The 27,817-nt window shown below is 35.8% G+C and overlaps 1 protein-coding gene across 7 annotated transcripts in view; it reads right to left on the bottom strand.

Moving 5' to 3' along the window:
• Positions 1-27,817, bottom strand: part of LOC150108699 (RNA-binding protein RO60) — a 180,525-nt gene that overhangs the window by 43,840 nt on the left and 108,868 nt on the right. For all 7 annotated transcript variants that reach the window (XM_090390924.1, XM_090390927.1, XM_090390925.1 and 4 more), the window contains one exon: positions 15,654-15,896. In XM_090390924.1, the coding sequence (XP_090247050.1) occupies positions 15,654-15,896 (243 nt within the window). The remainder of the gene's footprint in view (positions 1-15,653; positions 15,897-27,817) is intronic.

The raw sequence follows: 27,817 nt of genomic DNA, 5'->3' as shown, positions 1-27,817 counted from the left end.
GAGTTGGGGTGTACTTTCAGATTTATTCCAGTTGCTGACTTTTCGCTGTTCGCCCTTGTTCCCTGGCAGAAACAATGGGGGCCTTGTTTAACCGGGCAACGCCCCAGCCGGCATGAAATTTTGTCATGTTGTACCATCACTTTTTATTTTGGTTTAAGCCAATAAGAATACAGTTTGGTCAGCTAAATCCCAAATTGCCAGCCCATCCTTGTTCGTTCAGTATCCAGGTAGATACCCAACAAGGTGCACCACAAGAAGGTGAGGATTGGACATTAGCCCTGGTCGGTTCTTGGCATTCCTTTAAAGGCTATGTGGAGGTCTCTCTCAGTTATACAGCTTTGACCCTTAAGCACCCTGATTTTCATGCCAAATTTGTTAGTTGTTATTCAATTTAGTTAGTGAATCCTGGAGACTTTCACTAGATGTGTTTAAGAGTACAACATCATCTGGATAAAGCAAAGAGCTAAGTTGGACATCTCCAATTCTAATATCAGGACTGAAGCCACTTTCTCTCATAATGTGATCCATATAGATGATGAATAACAGTGGAGATAATGTGCATCCTTGTCTTACCCCTGATTTTACATCAAACCATCTTGATGTATTTCCTTCAATTCTAACTGCTGAGTGATAACTTAAATATAGACTATGTATTGCTCTATATACTCTTCCATTCACACCATATAATTGTAGCGTTTTGAAAAGTATTTCTGTGGACACCTTGTCATATGCCTTTTCAAAATCTACAAAACTAAGTACAGATCCTTGTCATATTCCCATGATTTCTCAACTATTTGTTGTAAAGTGAAAAATTTGATCTTGACACCATCTATTTGGCCTGAACCCAGCTTGTTCTTCTCAAAGTTTCTCTTCTACAATTTTTCTCAACCTCTTTTCAAGTACGCTTGCATAAATCTTACCTGGAACATTTAGTACAGAAATTCCTCTGTAATTCTTACATTCAGTTTTATTTCCTTTTTTTATAGATGGGTACTATGAGAGCTTTACTGCAATCATTGAAAATTTGACCTTCTGACCAGGCCTTCTGAATTATGCAGTGTAGCCAGAGTAAAACTTTTATACCTCTATGCTAAAGCATTTCTGGCCGAATATCATCTATTACAGCTGCCTTTCCACATTTCAAGTTTTTGACAGCTTTTTCTATCTCAAGTATTTATTTGTACTCCACTTTGCATTCTTCTTGAAAATGTTTAAGTATGGTTCTGTCACCATTTGGTTCATTTAACAGTCTTTCAAAGTAATTACTCCAGACATCTAGAATATCCTTAGCTTCAGTTTTCAAGCCACCTTTATTGTCTTTTATTCCTTTTACATTACTCTTTCCTACATTTTTAAGCTTCTTCGATAACCTTCAGAACATTTTGCCACCTTCCTGATATCTATTTTCAATACTCTTACCAGCCAGTCTTCCCATGACTTTTGTTTAGCTACTTTTACACATAGCTTAATTCTCTTACATTTTTTTCTGTATTCTTTTAGTGCATCTGATGACTTATTTGATAGGAACTTTTGGTTTGGTTTCCTCTTTTCCAAGACTGCTTCTTGTGTCCACCATGGTGTTCTCATTCTCTTATCCTTGCAAACAACTTCACCACATACCTCCCTTGATGAATCAATGTCTTTTTCATTGTTTGCCACTGAGACTCCAAGGTTTGGTTTCTTGTTTTCAATTTGTTTCAAGATTTTCTTCAATAATGTCTGTATAGCAAGTCTATAATTTACCTGTAAAAGCTTCTCAATTTGATTCTTTTTAAAACTTTCTTACACTGTTCTTTTCAATGTGATATCCATTTTTATTTTGCTTAGTACTAAGTGATGGTCAATTTTGAAGTTTGCCTACATAGCTCTACTTGAAACCGCCTTCCTATCAAGAAGTTCATCTGCATGTTTGGTTTTGAATGCTATTGCTACTCCTTTTCCTTGATTATTATCCTATACCTTATTATTTAGTAAGATCTCACCTGTTTTTGTCTTCTTTGTCTCAGTAACACCAACAAAAACAGCGGGGGCCTTGTTTAACCGGGCAATGCCCCAGCCAGCATGAAATCTCATCATGTTATATCACCATATGCATTTGTGGTCAGCTAAATCCCAAATTGCAAGCCCATCCTCATTCATTCAGGACCCAGAAGATACTTATTAATGGGGTGCACCACATGAAGGTGAAGATTGGAAATTAGGTCAGAAGTCCCAGTCAGTTCTCTGTATTTCTGAAAAGGGATGTGGAGGTCTCCTCCCAGTTATTTGGCTTTGACACTTACACAACCCTGATTTTGCCACCCAGTCTAACATTTATGTTCATTTTCAAGCTTTTTGGCAACTATTTAAATAACACAATTTCTCTTTAGAACAGCACTGTGTCTGTGGTGCTTTGATCAGGATTTTAATATTAGCATTACTTCCAAGCTCCCATTGAGTTCAAAGATCCATCACAGAAGGTCAAACATCCACAGACCACAATAACTATCATACCTTGCCTTGAATATATTCGATGTTGGAATACTCATCACCCACTCTGGCAATACAATCCACTCATTCACCACCTGCAAAGAAAAAAATCTCTTCACTTCCTTATCACGTACAGTTTCCAGGGATGACCACTCACTCTCATGTCACGCATTCTATGCAATATTACCCCTGTGTTTGATAGGCTCCTCTCACCAAGTTACTTGACTCAATCATATCACCCCTCCTCCTATCTGCCAAGCTCTGAAAGATCACATTCCCTTAAACTTATCCTTATAATCAATATTCCAGTACCAAGGCAGTCTTAGTTAGTTACTTCTACAGTCTCTCCAATGTTTCCTTATCTTATATATAGCCAGGTGACTAGATCTGCACAGAAATCCACTATGCCTTATACAGTGGAATGTATCTGTACATGTCAGCATTCTTGAAGTTACGGCAGCAATTTTCTGAGTAACCCTTAAAACTTCTGCATGCAATGTGTCCCACTCAGCTGCAATTCCCTATCCATATCCCTTGCCTCTTCAACTTCTGAAGTTCCTCCAATACAGTAAATCTCATTCCATCTTCTCTGACCAAAGTGCATAACTTTACACTTAGCAACATTGAAATGATATCCCTATTCTTCAACCCAAATCCTCTTGTAGTAACAATACATCAGAACTTTCTGACATTGCTATTCCTAATTTGGCATCATCGGCAAACAAATAAACATCTCCTTTTGCACTGTAACAAAGAGAAAATTTGCAATAACTCAGGGTGAAAAGAGAAAAACACATCTGAAAGTCAGGTGCATTATGTAAAAAGTGATGCCAAGTCTGATTATCATATACAAATGAGTAGTGCTGTCAGTGGTATATTCAAATGAGCCATGGCTTAAAAGGTGACTAGATCTGTACACAGAAATCCACTATGCCTTATACAGTGGAACTTATCTGTATATGTCAGCAGTACAGATCTGTACTGCTAACATATACAGAAATGGAGTAGTTTTCCATTTCATGTCTGGAATGAGAACAAGACTTTTGTGATAGAAAGATTCTTAGATATGGCTACAAGACATCATTAAATTTATGAATTCAGGTGTAGCCATTATGAGACTAGAAGCTGGCCAAAGTCAGACAAAGATAGCTTGATGGTTGCATGTGAGTCATTCCGTTGTTCACAGACTGTAAAACAAATTCCGGCCATCAAAAACAACACTTTAGAGATACAGTGAAGGAAGGCCATGGCTGCAGTGGGTGACTGATATCTCCAATTATCTTCTCACCGAAACAGGAATGCTAACACCAAATCAGCTATGATCTGATCTTGCTTCAGCTACAGGAACTTTAATATCTGCTTCAACTGTGTGCAGAAGGATTCATGAAGGTGGTTTGTATGATAGGTGACCAGTAGTCTACGTGCCCTATCCCCATGCCACAGAATAGAATGTCTGAAATGAATGAGACTTCACATCAACTGGACCCAACACCAGCGGGGTCGGTGTGTTTACAGATAAGTCCCAATTTGCTCTATAAAGCGATACAAGGTATGCTCTGATCTGGAGAGAACAAGAGGCACATTATCATCCTTCTAATATCTGTGAAAGGGACATTTATGGTGGAAGTAGTGTGATGGTTTGGAAAGGCATCTCCACTGGGTGGATGCACTGTTATGCCTGATAAGTTGGAACATAAGATAATTCATCTTATCATGGTATAACAGAGTGAACACCCAATATGAAAAATTAAACATGCTTGATATCTTGGTATAAATAGTTTCTGAATACTTGGTAAAGAGAAAAAAAAAAGGGAATATGTAGAAATAAGAGTGTAATTATCATGTGGATGATCTATAAATGAGTTATGATTGACATTATTTTGATATAAAAATAACCTTATAATTTGTGAAATAACATGCAAAGGCTGGCCAACATAATCTGTGTAAACGTTCAAAAGGGGAGAAAGCATACAGCTACCCCAAGAGGTCTCGTCCTTGTAGAACGTAAGTGGAGGAAGCGACCGGACGCCATGACGTTGTACACTCGTGACAGCGATTTCTATGTGCCGTGTGAAAAGAAAAGGTTACGGCGATGACGTTAGGGAAGAGGTATATAATGGTAAGTAACCCCCCCCCTCGCTCTTATTCCTGAGTTGTCTCCTGTTGACCGAAGCCCGGTGGCGTAGGGTCCTTCGCTGGTATGCGACTGGATGGTTTTATGCGGGAAGTCCAAATCCCGAAATGCTGCAAGGAACGTCTAAGAAAGTACGTGTCCAAAAGGCTGAAACAAAGGAAGCCAGACAGAAGAATCAAATTAGCCAATCAATGATCAGAAGCCTAAACCGTGCCACACAGAAGGAAAGGGCAGTGAGGGAGAGAGTCTGTGCAACAAAGGAGCGGAGCCTCCATGAATAGATACGTAGAATTTATGTCACTTATTTTCAGTGTGTAAATCCATGGAGTTAGTATTGTGTTAACTTAAAAGAGAGACTCGGAGACATTTCTTAGAAGGAACCTTAAGAAAGAAAGTTATTGTGCAAAATAATAAGGGAAGAATAAGTGTATTATGAGTTTGATTATAGAAAGAAATGTCTGAGATAAGTTAAGAGGATTTTATTTAAGGAATAACTGATAATTAAGATTTTAAGGATTGTAAGACTACGGTGAGAGTTTGATGCTATGTGTATAGTCATTAAGATTTATGAGAATTTAGAGTGTTTTCAGTAAAAAAAAAAAAAAAAAATTATATTGGAGTTGTCAGAATTGGTACAGCCTTTAACTAAGTCGGAATTTGAATATATCTAAAAATATGCTTAAAGGAAATTTAACCAAGGATTACTCCTTGGTTAACTAAGACTCAAATGAGGAAATTATATTTTGAGACTATAGTGTGAGAGTGAGACCTTGTGTATGATAGTAAGATAAAGATAGAAAACTTTTGTGCTTTTTCTGTGGAAAGCATTAGAGCCATCAGAAGTGATGTATTGTATAACCATATTTAAATGAATCCCTTAAAATTTGTGTAACTAGTAACTTGTACATTTTGTTGATTAAACTTATTTTGTTTAATCTGCTGTGTTTTTCTTTATGGAATTCGATGCACCACTTGTAAAATTTAAGTACGAATCTGGGCGGGAGGAAAATTAGTAGAAAGTAGTATAGGGTCGCGATTGAGTATTTCGTGTTGTCTTTGTGTACTCCTTACCAATCCCTTGATTAACTTTTATTAATCTACAAGTTCTAGGTGGCACAGTCTGTAAAAAATATAAATATTCTTAGAATTGTTAGAGAGATTGGTAACGAAGTGCTCTCACATAGGCAAGGCCTTAGGAAATTAGTGTACCTGATGACCAAATTTAAAGAAAAAATAAAATATTGGGTCACAACAGCACCAACCTGTATGTGCTTCCTATTGGAGTCACGAATAGTGAGCTTATAGAGATAAAGTCCAGGATCCCTATGTTCATCCATATGCTGTGCAATAGGGGAAACATTTATCCTAGAAGATGATAATGCTTATTCTCATTAAGTAAAGTTCGTGGACCAATATCTTCAAGAAGAGACTATCATACATATGGACTGGCTAGACAGGTCTCCTAACCTTAATCCTATTGAGCATGTCTGGAATGCTCTAGGTCATAGGCTCACAAACTTTTTCGGGCCACCACCCACTTTGCAAGACATAAATTTTGTAATGCTCCCCCATTATATAAATTATGTAAAATTGGGTTTATTTTTGTACAAATCAATTAGAAAAGTGGTTTTATATAGTTTATATATATTTTGAAATGAAATATAACGAATATATTTGCTACTGTAAACATAACCTATTATAGCACATATATAAATGCTCTATTTTCTCATTGACATAGAAAATTGACATCTATTTCTATCTGACATGGTAAATTTTCAAATGATTAAATAATTGAAATAGAAAATTGATAAAAAAATTGATCATGTAAGACGGGCATAAGATGAATTAAAATGCAATATTTAAATTTTAAATGATTATTTAATTGCAAAATCACGAAAATAATTAATTTTTAAATATATATTATTAATTTCTTCTATAAAGAGCCACCGACCCCTAGACCGCCCTCAAATGCTTCTGATCCCACTATAGCCCCCCTAGAAGGCTTCAGCACCCACTGGGGGGCAGTACCGCCCACTTTTGGAACCTATGCTCTAGGTAGTCATGTTGCTGCTCATAACCTGCCTTCCCAAAACCTTGAGCCACTTAGGAGAGCTCTTAGGAGTAGGTTAGGAGCAGGGGTGACCACATTCCTTATTGAGGCACTCTGACAATCTCATTTTGACCTCTTCTTTCTGACCACTGTCTTCACTACCTATCTGTTACTGAATTAAACTATTTATTTACAATTTTTGTGGGTATTTCCGTCACGTCTCATATCATAATGCTTTTCATCGAATGCATAAAAATTCATCACAGTTTTTGAATTATCGCGAATTTTCTCTTTGTTCCTTAATTCATGAAAACCAGTGAATATCACTGATATATAAGTTAAATGATGGTCCGAGAACAAAACCTTGTGGTACTCCACATTCCTTTTTCAATTTCAAATTAATTTATCTTGCAATACTAGATCAAATGCTTTAGCAAAATCCAGATAAATCATAGTATATATGCATCTTCTCTGTCCAATACACTAGTCACTCTATTATAAAATGTAACCAAGTTACTAAAAGCATGGTCTCCCCTAAACAAACTCAAGCTGCTCTCTTGAAAGATTTTGATTCTCATCAATCCAGTTTGTATTCTGTCTCTAACACCTCCATTATACTTGATATACACAGTGGCCTACAGTTGGGCCTACTGACGTGAATTCTCCCTTATGTTGTGACACTATTTTTCCTTCTTTCTACTCTTCTGGGACTGTTCCTATTGCTAGACTTCTGTTGAACTACCAAGTCAAGGATGCTGTCAGCTATTTTACACATTCCCATAATACATGTGGTGATATCCCATCCAGTCATGCAGCATTATTAACATCAAGGTTACTTAATATTCAATACACTTCCCATTCAGGAACTGTCAGTCTTCTGTCTTTCTTTCAATTGCTATTCAACACTCCTCCTACACCCTCTGTCCAAAAAGAAACCGAATTTTGATAGAAAATAAAACACAGGCCAATTATAATTATTCAAATCATTTATTTCAATCAATATACTCTCCCTCAGTTTCGATGCAGCGTTTGACATGGTCAATTAATTCATTCAATGAGTTTTTTATATCGGTTTTTGGGATACTGTTGAGGGTCGTGGTTACTGCCGCTTGAACGTTTTCAATTGTGTCATCGCTTTCCTTTCATTGGCAAATGAAGTCGGGGGAAGAGAAAGAAGTTACAGGGTGTTAAATCAGGTGAACACGGCAAGTGATCCAACACACTTGGTTTTTGCTCAAAAACTGTCTCACAATGTTCAAACGATGAGATAGTGCATTATCGTGCAAAAGTAACCAGATGCCTGCATCACAATATTCATGCCATACGCAATGAATTCTCACTATCAATCACTTCCAAACTTCAAGATAAAACTCACCATTGACCGTTTGGCCAGGTGGAACAAATTCTTTGTGGATAATGCCCTTGGAATTGTAGAAACAAATGAGCATTGTCTTTACTTTTGACTTCTCCAAGTGACATTTTTTTTTTTGGATGCCCCTCTTCTGGTGGTCTCCACTCAGCACTCTAGCACTTTGCTTTGGACTCATACTCAAAACACATTTCGTCACAAGTAATGATCGTTTCAAGGAAGTTTGAGTCCTTATGAGCGGTTTTAATGAGGTCCTTGCAGTGTTCAATTTGATACTTTTTTGGTTGTCGGTCAACTTGTGGGGAACAAATCGCGAATTCAAATTACAAAGGCCCAAACTCTCGGTCAAAAATGTTGCGAACAGTTGATTTTGGAATCCCCAATTCATCTTCAATCAATCTCATGGACAATTTTGGGTTTTCTTTGATGAAATCACTCACATTTTGGACTTCGCTGAGTCCAGGTTTTGGATGGCCCAGATTTTCGTCGTCCTCAAGCATCTCCCAACCACTTTGAAATCGCTTAAACCACTCCTAAACATGAGTTTGGGATAAGCATTCACACTGTATGCTTTTTGAAGCATTCGATGCATTTCGGTAAAACCTTTACCAAGTTTAACACAAAAGTCAATCGCAGCTCTCTGTTTGAAACTCATTTTCCAACCGTTTGTCAAAACACGCTGTCACTCTTGGCACTATAACTCGGCTTCTAATGAAACAAATGTCATAAGTAACTGACAAAACACTAATAGAGGTTGCCGCTTTCGACAACAAAAAGATACAACAGGTGGCGCCACTAGTTTCTTCTATTTTCAAAAAGTTCGATTTCTTTTTGGACAGAGGGTGTAAATCTTCTATATATGAGATATAATAAAAAAATACTCATTGAGCTTCCGACTATATCTTTGGCAGATGTGACTCATGGTTCATCTCCAGCAAATACTGTGTAATTATCTAGGGTTCTGTTTCATTCCCCTCACCCCACCCTCCAATGGTGTCCTCACTTTGTTATGGTGGGCGCTTGCACATTTCTATGACTTGTGGTTCATCTCCTGCAAATACTGTGTAATTCTCTATGTTTTGTTTCATTCCCCTTCCCCCCCAAAGGTATCTCCACTTTGTCATGGGGAGTTTGCACGTTCCTATGATCCGTGAGCTATATTAGCAGTAGCACTGCTACCAGTAGGGCCTCTCAAGCCAGACAGGTCACAGGTCAGATGAAGAGAGTCATCCTGGTCCACCAGGATGACTCTCTGATCGAGGGATTGAGCATGGGGTAGAAAACCTCAGCTCATAAAAAATCAAATGATTGCGAAACATGTACCAAGTAATCTTCACTGGACAGTCTTAAATAGATATTGACCCAGGCCTTGGAATAATAGTTTACAAATAGGTTCATGGAATGTGAGAAGCTTGTGCAGCTGGAGCATTTCACGAATTTACATATAAATTAAATAGATATAATAATGGATTACAAGAGACACGTTGGACAGGGGAAGATAATTTAAAGAAAGAAAACCTTTTGCTACTTTATAATAAAAACAACTCTAACATGAATTTGGAACAGGTTTCATCATTAGAAAATAAATTATGGTAATCTCTGATTGTATTTGAAGCTTTTAAAGAAAAAATAAGCAAGCTAAGAGTACATGCAAAATGGTTCAAAATAACTTATTAATGTACACACTAACCATAAGATTCTGAAGAAGAGGAAAAAAAAAACAGATGAATTCTATGAAAACCTGGAACTAATCCTCAAAAAAAATTCCATGACAGGATATATATATATATATATATATATATATATATATATATATATATATATATATATATAGAAAGTATTTTACCTTGGGTATAATAAATGTTAAAGATACCAAGCTATTTTAAACCAGGTTTTACTCCATTTCCCAAGTAAGCAAACAGACAAATAAGTCAAGTTTGCGCCTGCACGTAATGCAAGTCTAGCTGACCCTGTAGGTAGTGCAAAAACAAGATAACTCATGGTAAAAGTAGAATAAGCTCTGATCACTAATCTTAATATTTACCCATAATGCAAAGCACATCTCCTGGAGGAGATGTATGATGCTTTGTATTAAAGGCGAGGGGCCACTACCCAGACTGGTTTCGACCTTTATTGAGGTCTCATCAGTGGGAGCCAGGCTAGAAATATCAAGATTTTAGTAATACAGAGCTTATAAATATTTTACCAGCACAAGTTACCATAAAGTGTTTTAACCTTATTATATAAAAATCTCAGGAGAAGATATAAATGTAGAAAGTATTTTACCTTGGGTATAATAAATGTTAAAGATATCAAGCTATTTTAAACCTGGTTTTACTCCATTTCCCAAGTAAGCAAACAGACAAATAAGTCAAGTTTGCGCCTGCATGTAATGCACGTCTAGCTGACCTTGCAGGTAGTGCAAGACCAAGATAACTCATGGTAAAAGTAGAATAAGCTCTGATCAGCCCTCGCCTTTAATACAAAGCATCATACATCTCCTCCAGGAGATGTGCTTTGCATTATGGGTAAATATTAAGATTAGTGATCAGAGTTTATTCTACTTTTACCATGAGTTATCTTGGTCTTGCACTACCTACAGGGTCAGCTAGACTTGCATTACGTGCAGGCGCAAACTTGACTTATTTGTCTGTTTGCTTACTTGGGAAATGGAGTAAAACCAGGTTTAAAATAGCTTGGTATCTTTAACATTTATTATACCCAAGGTAAAAAACTTTCTACATTTATATCTCCTCCTGAGATTTTTATATAATAAGGTTAAAACACCTTATGGTAACTTGCGCTGGTAAAATATTTATAAGCTCTGTATTACTAAAATCTTGATATTTCTAGCCTGGCTCCCACTGATGAGACCTCAATAAAGGTCGAAACCGGTCTGGGTAGTGGCCCCTCGCCTTTAATACAAAGCATCATACATCTCCTCCAGGAGATGTGCTTTGCATTATGGGTAAATATTAAGATTAGTGATCAGAGCTCATTATACTTTTACCATGAGTTGCCTTGGTCTTGTACTATGTGCAGGATCAGCTAGACTTGCAACACTTGCAGGCGCAAACTTGACTTGTTTGTCTGTTTGCTTACTTGGGAAATGGAGTAAAGCCAGGTTTAAAATAGCTTGGTATCTTTAACATATATATATATATTCGTTTTATTAGGAGATTTCATGCACAAATTGGAAAAGAAGCAATATATAAAAATTATTATATAAACCAAAGCCTTCATGAAGAGACGAATATTAATGGATAAAGATTGATTAATTTGGCCACATCCAGAAATTTAATAATAAGCAGCACTATGTTTATGAGAAAGAATATACACAAAAGAACAAACATGGAAATTTCTTGATGAACATATATTTAATAAAATATAATCAGTAAAAGAAAAAGGAATTGCATTCAGAATATCCAAAGTTTCAGAGAAGCTGGGAATAATAGTGACCATTTTCTAACTGGTGCTATTCTTGAGATAAACAGTAAATAGTTTTCAGTGCATGTGAATCATCTGAGATACAATATTAATCAACTAGATAAAACAGAAAAGAGAATAAAATATGAGTATGAATTAAAGCAGAAATTGAAAAATACACAGTTGGAAGAGAAAGAAAATATTGAAAAATATGCAGTTGGAAGAGAAAGAAAATATTGAAAACATCTTGAGTGTAAAAAATAGTTTAATGAAAAATCTGAAAAATGGCAGCAAAGAAAAAAGACAGAAACATTCGGCATATTCATGCTGCTCAGAGATACAAAAGAGAGCAGAAAGGAAGCCAATAAAATAATCAAATAACAGAAAATAAAATTTTTACATGAACAGATTGATGAAATCCAGAAATACTTTACAGTAAATAACTCTAGAAACTTTTTCCATTAAATTAGAAACCAAAACACAGGTCCACATATAAAAACAGCAATAAGCAACAATAGCAATGAACAAACACTAACCACTACAAATGAAACAGGTTGAGAGAAAATACTTAAAACTCTTAAACTAATGAACCTGCTGAGACTTTGAAACAGAATATTTATCATACTTATCACCCAGAAATATTTAAACCTTCACTAGCTGAAATAGAAGAAAGTATGAACTGCTTAATACAAAAGTATTAAGCAGTTCAAAGACAACAAAACACCAGATACTGATGAAATATGAACAAACATGGTAGAAGTGAATCAACAGCTCATATGCATTAACTAGTAAATTTAATATAGGAAAAAGAAGAAATATCCTCAAGAAGGGAAAGAAGCACTAATCATTCCTGTATATATAAAAAGGGAAACAAAACAAAAGGGAATGTGAAAATTACAGAGAGATATCGCTCCTGTCAACAGGCTACAAAATTTCATCTAATATTACACTTAAAAAATAATCTTACCTTATGTAAATAATGCAAAAGCTTATACTGAAGAAAATATAAGTGAATATCAAGCAGATTCTGAATTTCTTCATAATCCTGCTTGATATTCAGAATTCAGGCCTTAGATGAGCTAGGAATACCTCATAACGTAATATGTTCAATCAAAATTTACACCATTGACAGCCAAAGCATGATTCTGGCTAATGGAATAAGACTTAAACCTTTTGATATTAAGACAGGACTGAAGCAAGAAGATGTCCTTCACCCATCCTTTTTAACTTAGCTCTAGAAAAATGTATTCAAGAAACTGTAAATGATAACACAAGCAGAACAGTAATATTAGCATATGATATATGCCCAGTTGAAGAAAATGCTGAAGACATTAGATCAGAAAACAATACTTTTGCTGAAAAACTATGATTACAAATCAACCAGGACAAAATTGAATATTTAAAATTGTTCAGTACTAAGGAACTTGAAATGTCAGAGAAATGTACTTTTCATAAGTGAACTCTCAGTCAATGTGTAAAAGTAACTACTAAAATAAAGAGCCAAAAGGGCTTCAGTTTTGAGGCCTTTTGCTTCTTTATTTTAGTCATTACCTGATCTCTGAAGAGAACCAACGAGTGAAACCTTTAATCAAAATGGACTAATAAAAGGCGGATATATAGACACTTGGGTGGCACCTGTGTCTTCTAAGTAATCTACACTAAGGCAATTCGTGAATGCCAGGGAATGTATTCCAATAAGCTCTCTGGTCAACTTAACTTATGAAACTTTCAGTTTTTATATTTGGCTTTGAAATAATGCTGGATCTAATATCCACCTTGCTTATATAATTTTGCACTGCCGAACTGAAGCCTTTTGGCTCTTCATTTTAGTAATTAGATCTATTGTTTTATATGCAGTGGAAACCCTAGAACATGACAAATCAAGATGCAAAAGCTTTGCAGATCTTTGAAAATAAAATCCTCAGAAAAGTCTATGGACCTGTACAACACAACACGTGAATGGAGAAGAAGACAATCCTATAGGAACTCAATAGAGTTCTTATAGGATGGTCTCGACTACTGAAATTCTCCACTCCTAGATGATGAAATCAGAATTTGCAGATTGAGATGGCTTGGACATATGGAAAAAACGGCTAAAGAAGCATTCAAGATGAAGCCTGATGGAAAATGACGTACAGAAGAACCACAGCAACACTGGGAGGATAACATCCAAAAACACTTAGCTGAATTGGAAATCCTGCATTGGACCGAAAGAGTTCTCAAGATAGAAAGGAATGGAAAAGTTGGTACTTGTGGCAAAAACCTTAGAGGTTCAGCAAGCTAAGAAGGAAGAATTTGTTTCGCTGCTTCAGCCAATCTCTTTTCATATGCCAATTTCTCTTTCCTTACCTTACTTGTCACATTCTTGTGGCTGCATGTTGTACCCCTCAGCAGCATGAGGAATATCCTGTTCTTTATATCTCCTCCATGTCCTCTTTCTCAGAAGCTCCTGCATAATTCCATGATTCATCCATTGCACTTCTATTTTACTTATCCTCTTAAGTCTTAAGAATACAATCTGACACTACCATAAGTAACATATTCTAGACCAAAACACTGCTGATTTCTCCTCCAATTCAACTGATTAAGCCACTGCATATCACCAATCTATTGACTTAATTTATCGTAGTCCCCAGTTCTGAAATCCCACAGATCTTTCTTGTACTGTGAAGCTTATACCTGCCTAGCCACTCCCTGTGTTACTCTGCCCAGTTGGTAGCATCGTGGTGACATCTTCTGTCATTGTACAATATGATACTATTAAATCTAATATTCAAATCCCACATGTTGCTTTAACTACATGATGCATAAGATAGCTGTCCCAAAGTTGCTAAAGTGATCCAATCTCCTCACTCACATATTTCCTGCTTCCATAGTTAAAGTCACCCTCCTGTTGCTCACTGGTCTGTCTGAACATTTCAGAATCATCTCCCTCTGCATTTCCTGTCCTGTAGCAACATTCTATTAAATATCTGAAATTTGTGTTAATCTCACATTAAATGGCATCAAAGCCATTATCATTACTGCTTTCTTCAAGTTCCATATTGAAGAGGGCACAATTGTTCGGAAATCATCAGTAATATCACACCTCCTCTTTTATCCTTTGTTTTTGCAAAAATGCTGGCACCATTACATTCTATTCCAGTGAGTACATCATCCTCAGTTAACCACAGCTCAATGAAATCAATGATTTGTGGACTGACTAAATGTATCAAGGTCATACCTCTGTACCTTTATTCCTAATACTCCTTGCATTGGTATATAAACATAGTAGCCCCTCCCCCAGTCCCTCTTTCCTTCCCACAATTCCTTACCCCATCATTCAAGTTCTTTGATACTGCTGTCACTGAGGCCATCCCTGAATTCCTATCTTGCTTTCATTTGTCCATTATCCCACACCAGTTTTGGTATCTTACACTCACAGTCACTCTCTAGTATTTGTTTCCCCCTGACTAGCTCCACACTCTTCTTTCATCAACAATCTACCCAGCTTCACACTACCACTGTCACTCAAAAGTAGACCATTTGCATCAAACAGCTCTCTCCTACCTTCATATAATACCACACTATTTTCCACTATTCTACTATTCCAATTATTCAACTTTGACCAATAACTGCTACTGGCACATTCCTTCTTACACTTCCGTCAATCTCTTCTCTAAATGCCTTATCTCACTCTGCACAAGTAAGTTGAGAAATTAACTGAGAATTGATTTCTCAACCTTACTTGTGGGGTTAAAGAGTTTTAAGATACGTTCTTTCTTGTGGTTATATCAGTTGCTTTAATATCGTTTTTGTTCTAGGCGTTTATCAGAACTTTTCACCCCTTGTATATATAGTATATTAAGATGTAATATGCCACACTATTTATATGTAATATGCCAAAATATTACATTTTAATATACTTTATAAGTTAATTTCATATTCTACAGTGATCTAAAGAATATATTCCAATGTTTTAAATTCTGCTTTCCTGAATTTGTATCATGTATGTCTAATATGTAATTCCTCATAAAAGTCTGTTTTAGAGATGTTCCACTGATGAAATAACTTTAAAGCAGAATTTATAAAAGAAAAACGTGTGAATTTTAAACATGTATAAAATTACAGTGTATGAATTTTATGCATGTATTAAATTAGAATGTATAATGTAAGAATATAGTACACCGAATTTTAAATTTGACAATATTGCAATTTTGTCATACCTCACGCATCCTCCTTGTAATATCAACCAGTGCCATTTTATTATTTACATCTATGCTTGTCATTCCTTTTGCAGAAAATGCAAGTGCTGTCACATTGGACAACTCTGCTCGTACTAGGGCCATAAGTAATACTGCTGTTACATCAGCAGGTGTCAGGACAGTGCAGCCAACAGTCCTATTATGAACCATTGGATTTCTCACATCTACTGCAATTAAGTACCTTTTTCCTGTTGATGGTACCATCTGAAAAAATATAATAAAATTAAAGGACAGATAAACATATACATATATAAATTCAGAATTCCTTGGTCCTATAAAATTAGCAAAAGTATTTGCACTTATCCATAAAATAAACTAACTGCCTAGCATAAGATGTTAAATACTAAATTCATATCAACAATTTTCTTTCAAACAAGCATTTAATCAAATTTCTAATACAGTCAGCTCTCACAATAACAAACTAGTAGAAATACTCAACCAGAACTCCATGGTAGCAAAGTATGCTAAAATAAATTTACTATTGCAAACTATCTACTAAAACAAATATTACTATGTCCCTATGAGTTTGCTATAGTGACAAGTCGACTATCAACCCTCAAGAAGTGTACAGGACACTATGATAGTACTAAGCAATTAAGTTTACATTATTACTAACTTCAATCCTATCTACAATTTTTCTCCAAATCAATCTGTCATTTGTCACTACTCCGATATCGTCATATTTTACATTTCAGTCTTCTATGATAGTGTTCCTTAAATTTTTTGAAATTGCAAAACCCTGCATAAAAGTATTCTTTTATCATGAAAATCCTATGCAAATTTTCATAAAAATTTTTGGAAAGGAAAGGAATTATGACAATGAACCATAACCTACAAAATAATTTAATCAAGATAACATATGATATATAATATTACATTTTTTTTTTTATTTTGGTAAACTAAATATAGAAATAGACAACAGAATCAGCAAAACTGGTATTGTGGGAAGTCAATTGAATAAATTCATATGGAATAAGAAAGAAATTAGTCGGAACACTAAATTAGCTGTATACAAGACTGTGTTCAAACCAATTTTAACTTATGAATCTGAGAGCTGGGTCAGAAGTAAAACACTTGACCAAAGACTAGAGACTGCAGATATGAGAGTCCTGAGAAAGATTAGAGGCGTGAACAGATGGCATCAATGGCAATATCATATTAAAAATGAGAATATTAGGAAAGAACTTGACATTGTCGGTATCCAGGAATGTGTTAGCAGAGCTAATCTCAGATGGTATGGTCACTTAAATAGAATGGGAGAGGAAAGATTAGCAAAACAAGTGTTCTCTGCCAGGTTGGCAGGAAAACGACCCAGAGGAAGACCAAGATATAGGTGGATTGATACGGTACAAAGTGCCTTAGACGATAAAAATATAAGATCTGATAATGTTGGAGTCTTGACAAGTAACAGACTGATTTGGAGGAAAATTGTAGATAGGAAGTTAGTAATGATGTAATTTTTTCATGTAGTACTGTCATATCCTGTACACCCCTTGAGGGTACATGGCAGGAATTTGATGATGATGATATAATATTACAAATAATAAATTACATAACTGTTTCTAGAATAAATCGATTTAATAAAAAGTAGCATTTTCCACATTCACTGACGGCTTTTTTCAGAAATTGCATCTAATACAATGTTATAATTTAACAGTATGCTCTAGGAAACCCCCTACAATTATGAAGAACATTAGAGCTTCATAGAAACCTAAGAAACACTGTTCAGATACATCTAACTGCATTAATCGACCTAGATCTTGGTAATCAACTGAGTCTTCTTCCTGTCATCAAAATCTGCTGATAGCTAGTTTGCTCCAGTAGTGACTTTTTGCATTTCCCTGATGAAAACATGTTTTCATCGGAGGAAATGTTTCGACATACATAAGGTGCCTTAGTTAATTGGGCAATGTCCACTAACATACATACATTTAATTATGTTGTACTATCAATCTGTCTTTAGTTTAAGCCAGTACAGGTAATTTAAACCCTAATTGCCAGCCCATTCCCATTCTTTCAGTATTCAGATGGATACCTACTAGTGGGATGCACACACAGTTGGATCTCTACATTTCTTAAAGGCTATGTGGAGGTCTCCTCCCAGTTATCTAGCTTTGACCTCTTAAGCAACCCCTATTATAAACAACTGGTAGTTTTTCAATATAGTTAGTTATTATATTTCTGTATGCTAAGAAATCTCTAGCTGCAATGATCGATTCAAATCAGTGTTCAAAAATAATGATGTAAAACGCAGCTTTTATTTTAGAAGTCAAGTAAAACAGGAAAGGTGAGGGGGAAATATTTGATCTCAAAACAATATCATATTACATAAATAAAGATAAATCATCTGTATTTTCATATGTGTTTTATCATATTAAAATTAATTTATGGATCTAAAAATCAGGAAAAAGGAGTAGCAATAGCATCTAACATGAACTTCTAAACATGAAAATACTTTTCTTGATTGGAAAGTAGTTACAAAGTTATGTACACAAACTTCAAAATGGGAAAAGAGACAATGAAACTTATTTGTGCCTATGGTCCCACCGAAGGATCTTCTAAGGAAGAAGCAGAGGAATTTTTCAAGTCATCTGAGCAGACAGCTGACAAAGAAAATGGAAAAAAGTGGTACTTGTTGGAGATCTAAACAAATTGATAGTGAATTCCACCAGGCATATAGAAATGTTTTGGGAAAATTCGGAGAAAAGGGCAAAGCTAATAATAATGGTAAGTATCTACTGGATTCCTGCTCAGCATATGGACTAGTCATTAATAACACCATTTCCAACATAAAGATGTGCACCAGTTTAGAGAAAAGAAACAAGAAAAGCCTCATTCACTATGTCATTGTTAATAGTGATATCATCATCATGATGGTTCAGGATACAAGAGTGTATATTTGAAATTGGAAGTGATCATTACTTATTACTAAGAAGGATAAAAATGGATATTACATTAAATAGAATATTAAAGAGAATTAAAGTTGAGCAGCTTTTACAGGTAAATTGTAGACTCAAGTATACAAACATTATTGAAGAAAAAATGAAACAAATTCAAAACAAGAATCAAATCTTGTGGTCTCGGTTGCAAACTCTAAAGAAGACATTGATTGATTCACATGTGGTGAAGTTATCTGTAAGAATAGATAAATAAGAATGCCATGGTGGACACAGGAAGTGAAAGAGCAACCCAGGAAAAGAAGAAAGCATACTCAAAATTCCTAGCAATTAATTTGGCAGATGCCCAAAAAGAATACACAGAAAAATGTAAGAGAACTAAACTATGCGTAAAAGTAGCTTTGGTAAGAATATTGGAATGAAGTTCCTTTTAACAGTATTCTTTCCTTCATTTCCTCAGAAATCAAGAAAAGACTACTGTAAAAGGAAACAATGATACAGGTGAAATAGAAACTGAATAGATATCCTTATATTTAGCTGTAAACTGTCTTACTTTGGCCAAACAGGCAGGACAGCGAATATCAGAATTTTGGAACACAAGGCCTACATCTGTTTTCACAAGTATAGCCATTCTGGTCTTGCAGACCATGCTCTGGGTACACGCCACAGAATATGGTGGAAGAAAGCTACAGTAATACACTGTAACAAATACAAATTCGAAGACTATTTATGGAATCAGCCTAAGAAACTCTCCAAACCTCAACAAATTTGGTTGTATGAGACTGCCCAAATTTAGGAGGCTTACATCAGCAGACCTTCAGCCCAATGGCCAAGAACACTTATTTAGCCCACTAGAGGGTACCATCAGGACTTTTAGGAGAACAATAACTTCATCACTTCATTCTCAGTTACTGTGTTGTAGTGCCAACATGCATGTGCCTTTTTTTATAAGTTCCTTTTGAAGATGGCAAAATATAGGAAATATTTATTAAAGTGTAATTTAATTTATATTCATATCTACGTTGTCGATTCCTTCAGTGATTTAGTAATACAATTATATCGTGTGAGAACATTTTACAGACAAATATATAGTCTATATTTAAGTTAGGGAGTACTTAAGGGTCAAAGCTGTATAACTAAGAGGAGAGCTCCACATAGCCTTTAAAGGAATGCAGAAAACCGACCAGGGCTTCTACACTAATGTCCAATCCTCACCTTCTCGTGGTGCACCCTGTTGGGTATCTACCTGGATGCTGAACGAACGAGGATGGGCTGGCAATTTGGGATTTAGCTGACCAAACTGTATTCTTATTGGCTTAAACCAAAATAAAAAATGATGGTACAACATGACAAAATTTCATGCCGGCTGGGGCATCGCTTGGTTAAACAAGGTCCCCGTTGTTTTTACCAGGGAACCAGGGCGAACAGCGAAAAGTCAGCTACTGGAACAAATCTGAAAGCACACACCAACTCAATATCACCAGAGTTAAAGATCAGTACTATCAACATAAGAAGCCTGAATGGCAAAGAAATGGAGCTAGCTGAGGAATTAGATAAATACCAGATTGACATAATAGGGGGGACTGAAACAAAAAAGTCAAAAACTGGTGAAATCTTTTTCAGCAATAAATACAAAATGTTATATTCAGACAATGACAATCAAGAAAAAGAAGGAGTGGTCATAGTATTCAACACAAAATACGAGGCTAATTTTCTTGAATAACAAGCTGCCTCAAGTAGAGTGATATGGGCAAATATGAGAATGAGGAACTGGACAATGAGACTTATTTGTGCCCTATGGTCCCACAGAAGGTTCTACTAAGGTAGAAGTGGAGGAATTTTTTGAGGCTTTAGAAAAAGCAACTGACACAATGAAAAAGGAAAAGTTGGTCCTGTTGGGGATCTGAATAGCAGAGTAGGAAATGACTGTCAGACATACAAAAATATTTTGGGAAAATATGGAGAAAAGAGCAAAGCTAATAATAATGGCAAATACCTGTTGGATTTCTGCTCAGGACATGGACTGGTTATTACTAACACCATGTTCCAACATAAAAATGTGCACAAATTCACATGGAGAGAAAAGGCAAGGAATAAGAAAAGTCTCACTGACTATGTAATTGTTGATAGTGATGTTTTCTCCCTAGTGCAGGACACCAGAGTGAACAGAGGATTTGAAATTGGAAGCGATCACTATTTAGTCTTGAGTAGGATAAAATTGAATTTCATATCGAAAAGAAGAACATGCAACAAAGTTTTAAAGTGAATAAAAGTTGAGCAGCTGTCAGATGTGAACTGCAGACTAAAATACATAAAGATTATTGAAGAACAAATGAAAGAGTTTGAGAACAGGAACCAAACCTTGGCGATTCAGTGGCAAGCCTTGAAGAAAACCCTGATTGATTCAGTCAGAGAGGCATGTGGTGAGGTTATCTGCAAGGATAGAAATAAAGAAAGTTAAAGAGGCAGTGAAGGAAAAGAAGAAAGCATATCAAAAGTTCCTGGCAAATAAGTCAGCTTTTGATCTCAGAGAATACCGAGACAAATGTAAGAAAGCGAAACACTGTAAAACTAGCTAAACAAAAGTCATGGGAGAACTTTGGGAAGAAAAAAGAAAATAAATATCAAAAACGTGGCAAGATATTCTGGAGGTTGTTAAAGAAGCTTAGAAATGGAGGAAAGAATGCTGTAAAAGGAGTTAGAGATGATAAAGGTGACATGAAAACAGAAGAAAAAAAGATATTCTTGAAATATAGAGTAATTTCTTCAAAAAATTGCTAAATGAAACAAGCAGTGATAGTACAGTGGTAAAAAGCACTCAACAGGATAACTGTTGAGTGTTTTTTCTTTAAGAAAAAAGCCATCAAAGGCTTGAAATGTGGAAAGGCAGCAGGAGTAGATGATATTCAACCAGAATTGCTGAAGTATGGTGGTATAAAAGTCTTACAGTGGCTGCACTGCATAGTTCAGAAAGCCTGGACAGAAGGACGAATTCCCGATGATTGGAGTAGAGCTCTAATAGTGCCCATGTATAAAAAGGGAAATAAAACTGAATGTGAGAATTACAGAGGTATTTCCCTACTGAGTGTTCCTGGCAAGATCTATGCAAGTATACTTGAGAAATGGTTGAGAAGAATTGTAGAAGAAAAGCTTGGTGAAGAACAAGCTGGATTCAGGCCAAATAGAGGCTGTCAGGATCAGATTTTCACTTTATGACAAATAGTCGAGAAAGCATTGGAATATACCAAAGATCTGTATTTAAGTTTTGTCGATCTGGAAAAGGCGTATGACAAGGTGCCAAATGAGAAGCTATTCAATACGCTACAGTTATATGGTGTCAATGGGGCATTATATCAAGCAATACTTTGTCTTTATTTGAGTTGTAAGTCAGCAGTTAGAATTGAAGGATGTACAGGAAGATGGTTTAATGTTAAACCTGGTGTGAGACAAGGATGTATATCCTTTCTGTTATTCATTATCTATATGGATCACATTATGAAGGAAAGTTTTATTAAACATGATAACAGAATTGGAGATGTTAATGTCAGCTCTTTGCTTTATGCGGACGATGTTATACTTCTAAATAAATCCACAACAAGTTTGCAAGATTCCCTGACTAAATTGAATAACTGTTGTAATAGATATGGTATGAAGGTCAGCATTAAAAAGACAAAGACAATGAAAATAGCTAGAATTGTTGAAAATGTCAACTGTGTTGTGAACGGGGAACCTGTGGAACAAGTAAAACATTTCAGCTACTTAGGCATGATTTTTAGTCAAGATGGTAAATTAAATATGGAAATAGACAACAGAATCAACAAAGCTGGTATGGTAGGAAGTCAATTGAATAATTTCATATGGAATAAGAGAGAAATTAGTCGGAACACTAAATTAGCTGCATACAAGACAATTTTCAAACCAGTTTTAACTTATGGATCTGAGAGCTTGGTCAGAAGTAAAACACTTGACCAAAGACTAGAGACCACAGATATGAGAGTCCTGAGAAAGGTTAGAGGTGTGAACAGATGGCATCAATGGCAATATCATATCAAAAACGAGGATATTAGGAAAGAACTTGACATTGTCAGCATCCAGGAATGCATTAGCAGGGCTAATCTCAGGTGGTATGGTCACTTAAACAGAATGGGTGAGGAAAGATTAGCAAAACAAGTGTTGTCTGCCAGGTTGGCAGGAAAACAACCCAGAGGGAGACAAAGATATAGGTGGATTGATACGGTACAATGTGCCTTAGATGACAGAAATATAAGATCTGATAATGATAATATTGGAGTCTTGACAAGTAATAGACTGATTTGGAGGAAAATTTTAGATAGGAAGTTAGTAATAGTGTAAATTTTTCATGTAGTACTATCATATTCTGTACACCCCTTGAGGATACATGTCAGGAATTTGATGATGATGATATTTAAATTACCAGTCATCAGTTAGAATTGAAGGAAATACAGGAAGATGGTTTGATGGAAAATCAGGGGTAAGACAAGGATGCACATTATCTCCACTCTTATTCATCATCTATATAGTTCACATTATGAAAGAAAGTATCATTAGGCATGATATATTAGAACTGGTGATGTCAAATTCAGCTCTTTGCTTTATGCAAATATTGTACTACTAAACACATCTAATGTAAGTCTCTGGAATTCTCTAACTAAACTGAATAACAGATGTAACAAATTTGGCATGAAAATCAGCAATGAAAAGACTAAAACTATGAAAATAGGCAAGAACATAGAAAACTTCAGCTGCATTCTGAATGAAGAGACTATAGAATTAGTAAAATATTTTGGCTATTTATGCACAGTTTTTTGTGAAGATGGCAATTTGAATCTGGAAATAGAAAACAGAATAAGCAAAGATGATATGGTTGGTAGCCAGATAAATAAATTTATATGGGATAAGAGAGAAATTAGCCAAAACACTAAACTAGTGGTATACAAAACAGTGTTCAAACCAGTTTTAAGTTATGGATCTGAGAGTTGGTTAGGTTAGAAATAAAGCATTCAATCAAAGACTAGAGACCAAGGATATGAGGGGTGCTTGAAAAATTAAGGGCCCGAATAGATGGATTCAATGACAGAATCAATTCTCAGATCCATAACTTATGGAAGAAGGTGTTGTATCACTTAAATGGGATGGGAGAAGAAAAATTAGCAAAATAGTTGTTCGATGCCAAGATGGCAGGAAAAAGACCCATATGAAGACAAAGGTTTGGGTGAATTGATTCAGGCAAAAGTGCCTTTGTTAGATATGACAATACTGGAGTGCTCACAAGTAATACATTGATTTAGAAGAAAATTGTTGATAGGAGATAAATAACAATGTAAAGTTAATCACATAGTGCTATCATAATAACCTGAACACCCTTCAAGAGTACATATCAGGAAATTGATGATAATGAAATCAAGGTTTGTCAGATGGTTTGTCATCAATGGTATTCATTGATGAATCAATCAAAATGGGTAAATAACATATTAACATATTTAGAAAATTAAAAAAGAAATTGTCAGCCATTTATGAAATTGTTCAATGTGGAAGACAAAATATTTCAAATAATGACAGGAGGAAACAGAAGGAACAAATTTCAACATAAACCAAACTTTTGGTATATTTTTATATGCTAACATGAAATTAATGAACAAACTCGTGTAATTTAATAAACTGTTATTAACTGGAGAAATGAACTTATGAACTGGAAGGTCAGAATTTCAGAATCACTGCTTAAAAATGTCAAGCATAGTGTCAAAGAACATGATAGAAATTATGTCGCCAGAAGAGAATGAATAAGGAAAAGAGCTGTCAATCCTCCTGTTATTGCTAAATCATGAAAGATTTCGAGTATGGAAATACACTAAATTGTCCTTGGCAGCAAAATTTGATATCTGTGTAGTGCTTAACGAACACAAGCTCTGCTGTGGGATGTGTTATTATAAGAAAGGAAAAAGTGATATCTTGGGCTGATTACTTGGTGAGATGAGGAAAAATATATTATTAATGAGAAATTCTTGGAGGATTCTGCAATATAAAAATTAAAATAATATGCTTAAATTTTGAAAAACTCAGTGATACCTATGTAAAGCAACATATACCATTAACTTATAAGGGAATAGGATCTTGGATTTCATGATCAGTTGATTTTTTTTTTTTAAATATCGACCTCAAACACAAGAAGTTTCAAGACCTATAACGTGACTGTCACCTGTCACATGAGTATGCATGTGCGTGTGTGTGTGTGCGCGCGCGTGCACATGCACATCTGTTAATTTGTTTCTTGAAGAGTGGAGGGTTGTATTCACTGCAAAAAAACAGTATGAGGAAAACTGTTCCAAAGCATGAAAAGTTGGTTTGGCAAGTTTAGATATGAACAACATATCAAAGTTACCCATGTTTATACATGAGTAGAGAAAAGTAGAGGAATGGCAGTTAGTTCAGAGAGTAGTGTCCATGGAAAAACAACTGGAGGGAGACAGTGAGAGAGAGGTCATCTATAAAGTGAAGTGCCTTATTCTGAATACAATGAAACATTCCATGTGAAGAGTTTTTGGAATGCTACCCAAAATGCAAGAACAATATTATTATGATTATTATTGCACGGGCACCTTCAGGGAGTCAGAAGACTGATCGTGGTAGATCCACACTATCAACACAATATCTATTGCACCTCTCCCTGAAACCATTAATAGCCAAAGAAATATTAACTCAAGCAACCCATTCCATTCGTTCACCATTCTCCAAGTGAAAAATCTAGTCCTCACCCTTGCTAACCACACTCTTACCCAACTTCCAGGAATGATTTCTTGTTCCATCCCACTCTAGTCAAGTGCTGAAACATTTCCCTTGCATCAATCCTATAAATCCTTTAACTTAAATTCTTCTATCATGTCTTCCTCCCTGCTTTTTTGCCTCAAGCAACTTTTGCAATCCACAAACTCAATCTATCCTTACAGAAATCATTCCACAGACCACTCACTACTCTGGTTACTTACCACTGGCTCCTCTACACCACTTCCTCATCTGCAAGAAACCCAGGTGACAAGGCCTGAGCACAGTAATGCAGATATGGTCATATCAAGGCTTTATAAAGTGGATTGATAACTCCCTTATCTCTGCTTGTCAGTGTGCTGTTTAATAACTAATAATCCAGTGATCTACCTCAGCTACTTTAGCAATATATATATATATATCCTCTAAACTTCAACTCTCTATCTACTATTACTACCCCCAAATCCCTGACTTAATCATTTGCCTGGAGTATAATTTCCTCAATGCGGTACACAGCTTGCAATTTTTGTATCCCAAGAAGAGTAATTTTCCACTTTTCCACATTAAACTGACATCCTTGCATATATTGTCAGGCTATTGATTAACTATTACATCCCTAACTTTGCATTACCAGCAAACAAATGAATATTTCCCTTCAAACTATTTCCTACACCCTCTGTAGAAACAGAAGAAACTGAACTTTTCGAAAATAAAACTAGTGGCACCATCTGTTGTATATTTTTGTTGTCGAAAGCAACAACTTTCATAGTGTGGTGTCAACTGTTTATGACATTTGTTTCATTAGTAGCCCAGTTATAGTGCCATGAGTGACAGTGTGTTTTGATGAATGGTCTGTCGTCACAATATTAATGCAGTACGCAATGAATTCTCGCTATCGCTTCAAAACTTTGAGATAAAACTCACCATTGACCGTTTGGCCAGGTGGAACAAATTCTTTGTGGAAAATGCCCTTGGAATCGTAGAAACAAATCAGCATTGTCTTTACTTTTGACTTCTCCAAGTGACTTTTTTTCGGATGCGCCTCTTCTGGTGGTCTCCACTCATCACTTTGTTTCGGGCTCATACTCAAAACACGTTTTGTCACCACTAACGATCGTTTCAAGAAAGTTTGAGTCCTTACGAGCAGTTTTAATGAAGTCCTTGCAGTGCTCAATTCGATACATTTTTTGGTTGTCAGTCAACTTGTGGGGAACAAATTGCGAATTCGAATTACAAAGGCCCAAACTCTTGGTCAAAATGTTGTGAACAGTTGATTTTGGAATCCCCAATTCGTCTTCAATCAATCTCATTGACAATTTCGGGTTTTCTTTGATGAAATCACGCACATTTTGGATGTTAACTTCACTCAGTCCAGTTTTTGGATTCCTCAAGCGTCTCACGACCACTTTGAAATCGCTTAATCCATTTGTAAACTTGATTACGGGATAAGCATTCATCACCATATGCCTTTTGAAGCATTTGATGCGTTTTGGTAAATCCTTTACCAAGTTTAACACAAAAGTCAATCGTAGCTCTGTTTGAAACTCATTTTCCGACCGTTCATCAAAACACACTGTCACTCTTGGCATTATAACTCGGCTTCTAATGAAACAAATGTCATAAACAGTTGACACAACATTAATGAAGGCTGCTGTTTTCAACAACAAAGAGATACAACAGGTGGTGCCACTAGTTTCTTCTATTTTCGAAAAGTTCGGTTTCTTTTTGGACAGAGGGTGCATATCATTTATGTACAAATTAAACAGCAGTGGTACAAACACAGAGCACTGTGGCACACCACTAGTCACCAGCCCTCTCCTGGATTCTGTTTCTCCATATAATACTTTCTGGTATCTGTTCATGAACCCCTTTTAGCCATAATACCAGTTTCACATCCATCCCCGTTTGTTGCAGTTTGTGCAACAAAGTTCTATGTGGTATCCTGAAAAATGCCTTTTCAAAATCCAGCAGTATCATTATGTAGCCATTCCCTTTATCCAACTCAGCTATCACTCTATTAAAAAAAAAGTTAGTAGATTATGTGGCAGGACTAACTATTCATAAACCCTGCTGCCCCTCAAAGAGTATCACATTCTTATCCACCTATTCTTGATTTCTCTTTTTGACCAACTTTTCCTGTACTTTTACAAGTCCTGAGATACTAATTTGTCTATAACTTGTTGGTCACAGACTTAGATCCTCCTTTATGCAAAGAATTATTTTGCTCTCATTCCACTCTCTTGGGACTTTTTCAGAGCCAAGACTTGACTTAAATTAAATAGCTAGTCAAAGGCACCAGCAGTTTTCCCCCTGCAATCTCTTAAAATGTAAGCCAATATCCCATTTATTCCCACAGCTGTATTTGCATTCAGATTCTGCAATATCCTAAATATCTTTAATTCATCAACCTCTGGTCTCAAATAAGTCCCTGTCACCTCTTCCCTAAGA

This window comes from Typopeltis vanoorti, chromosome 3 (assembly GCF_054136105.1).
Source record: "Typopeltis vanoorti isolate ZY-2024b chromosome 3, IOZ_Tvanoo_1.0, whole genome shotgun sequence".
Classification (NCBI taxonomy): Eukaryota; Metazoa; Arthropoda; class Arachnida; order Uropygi; family Thelyphonidae; genus Typopeltis; species Typopeltis vanoorti.
Note: the sequence above shows the minus strand (reverse complement) of the source record. Positions and strands in the feature narration are given on the sequence as shown.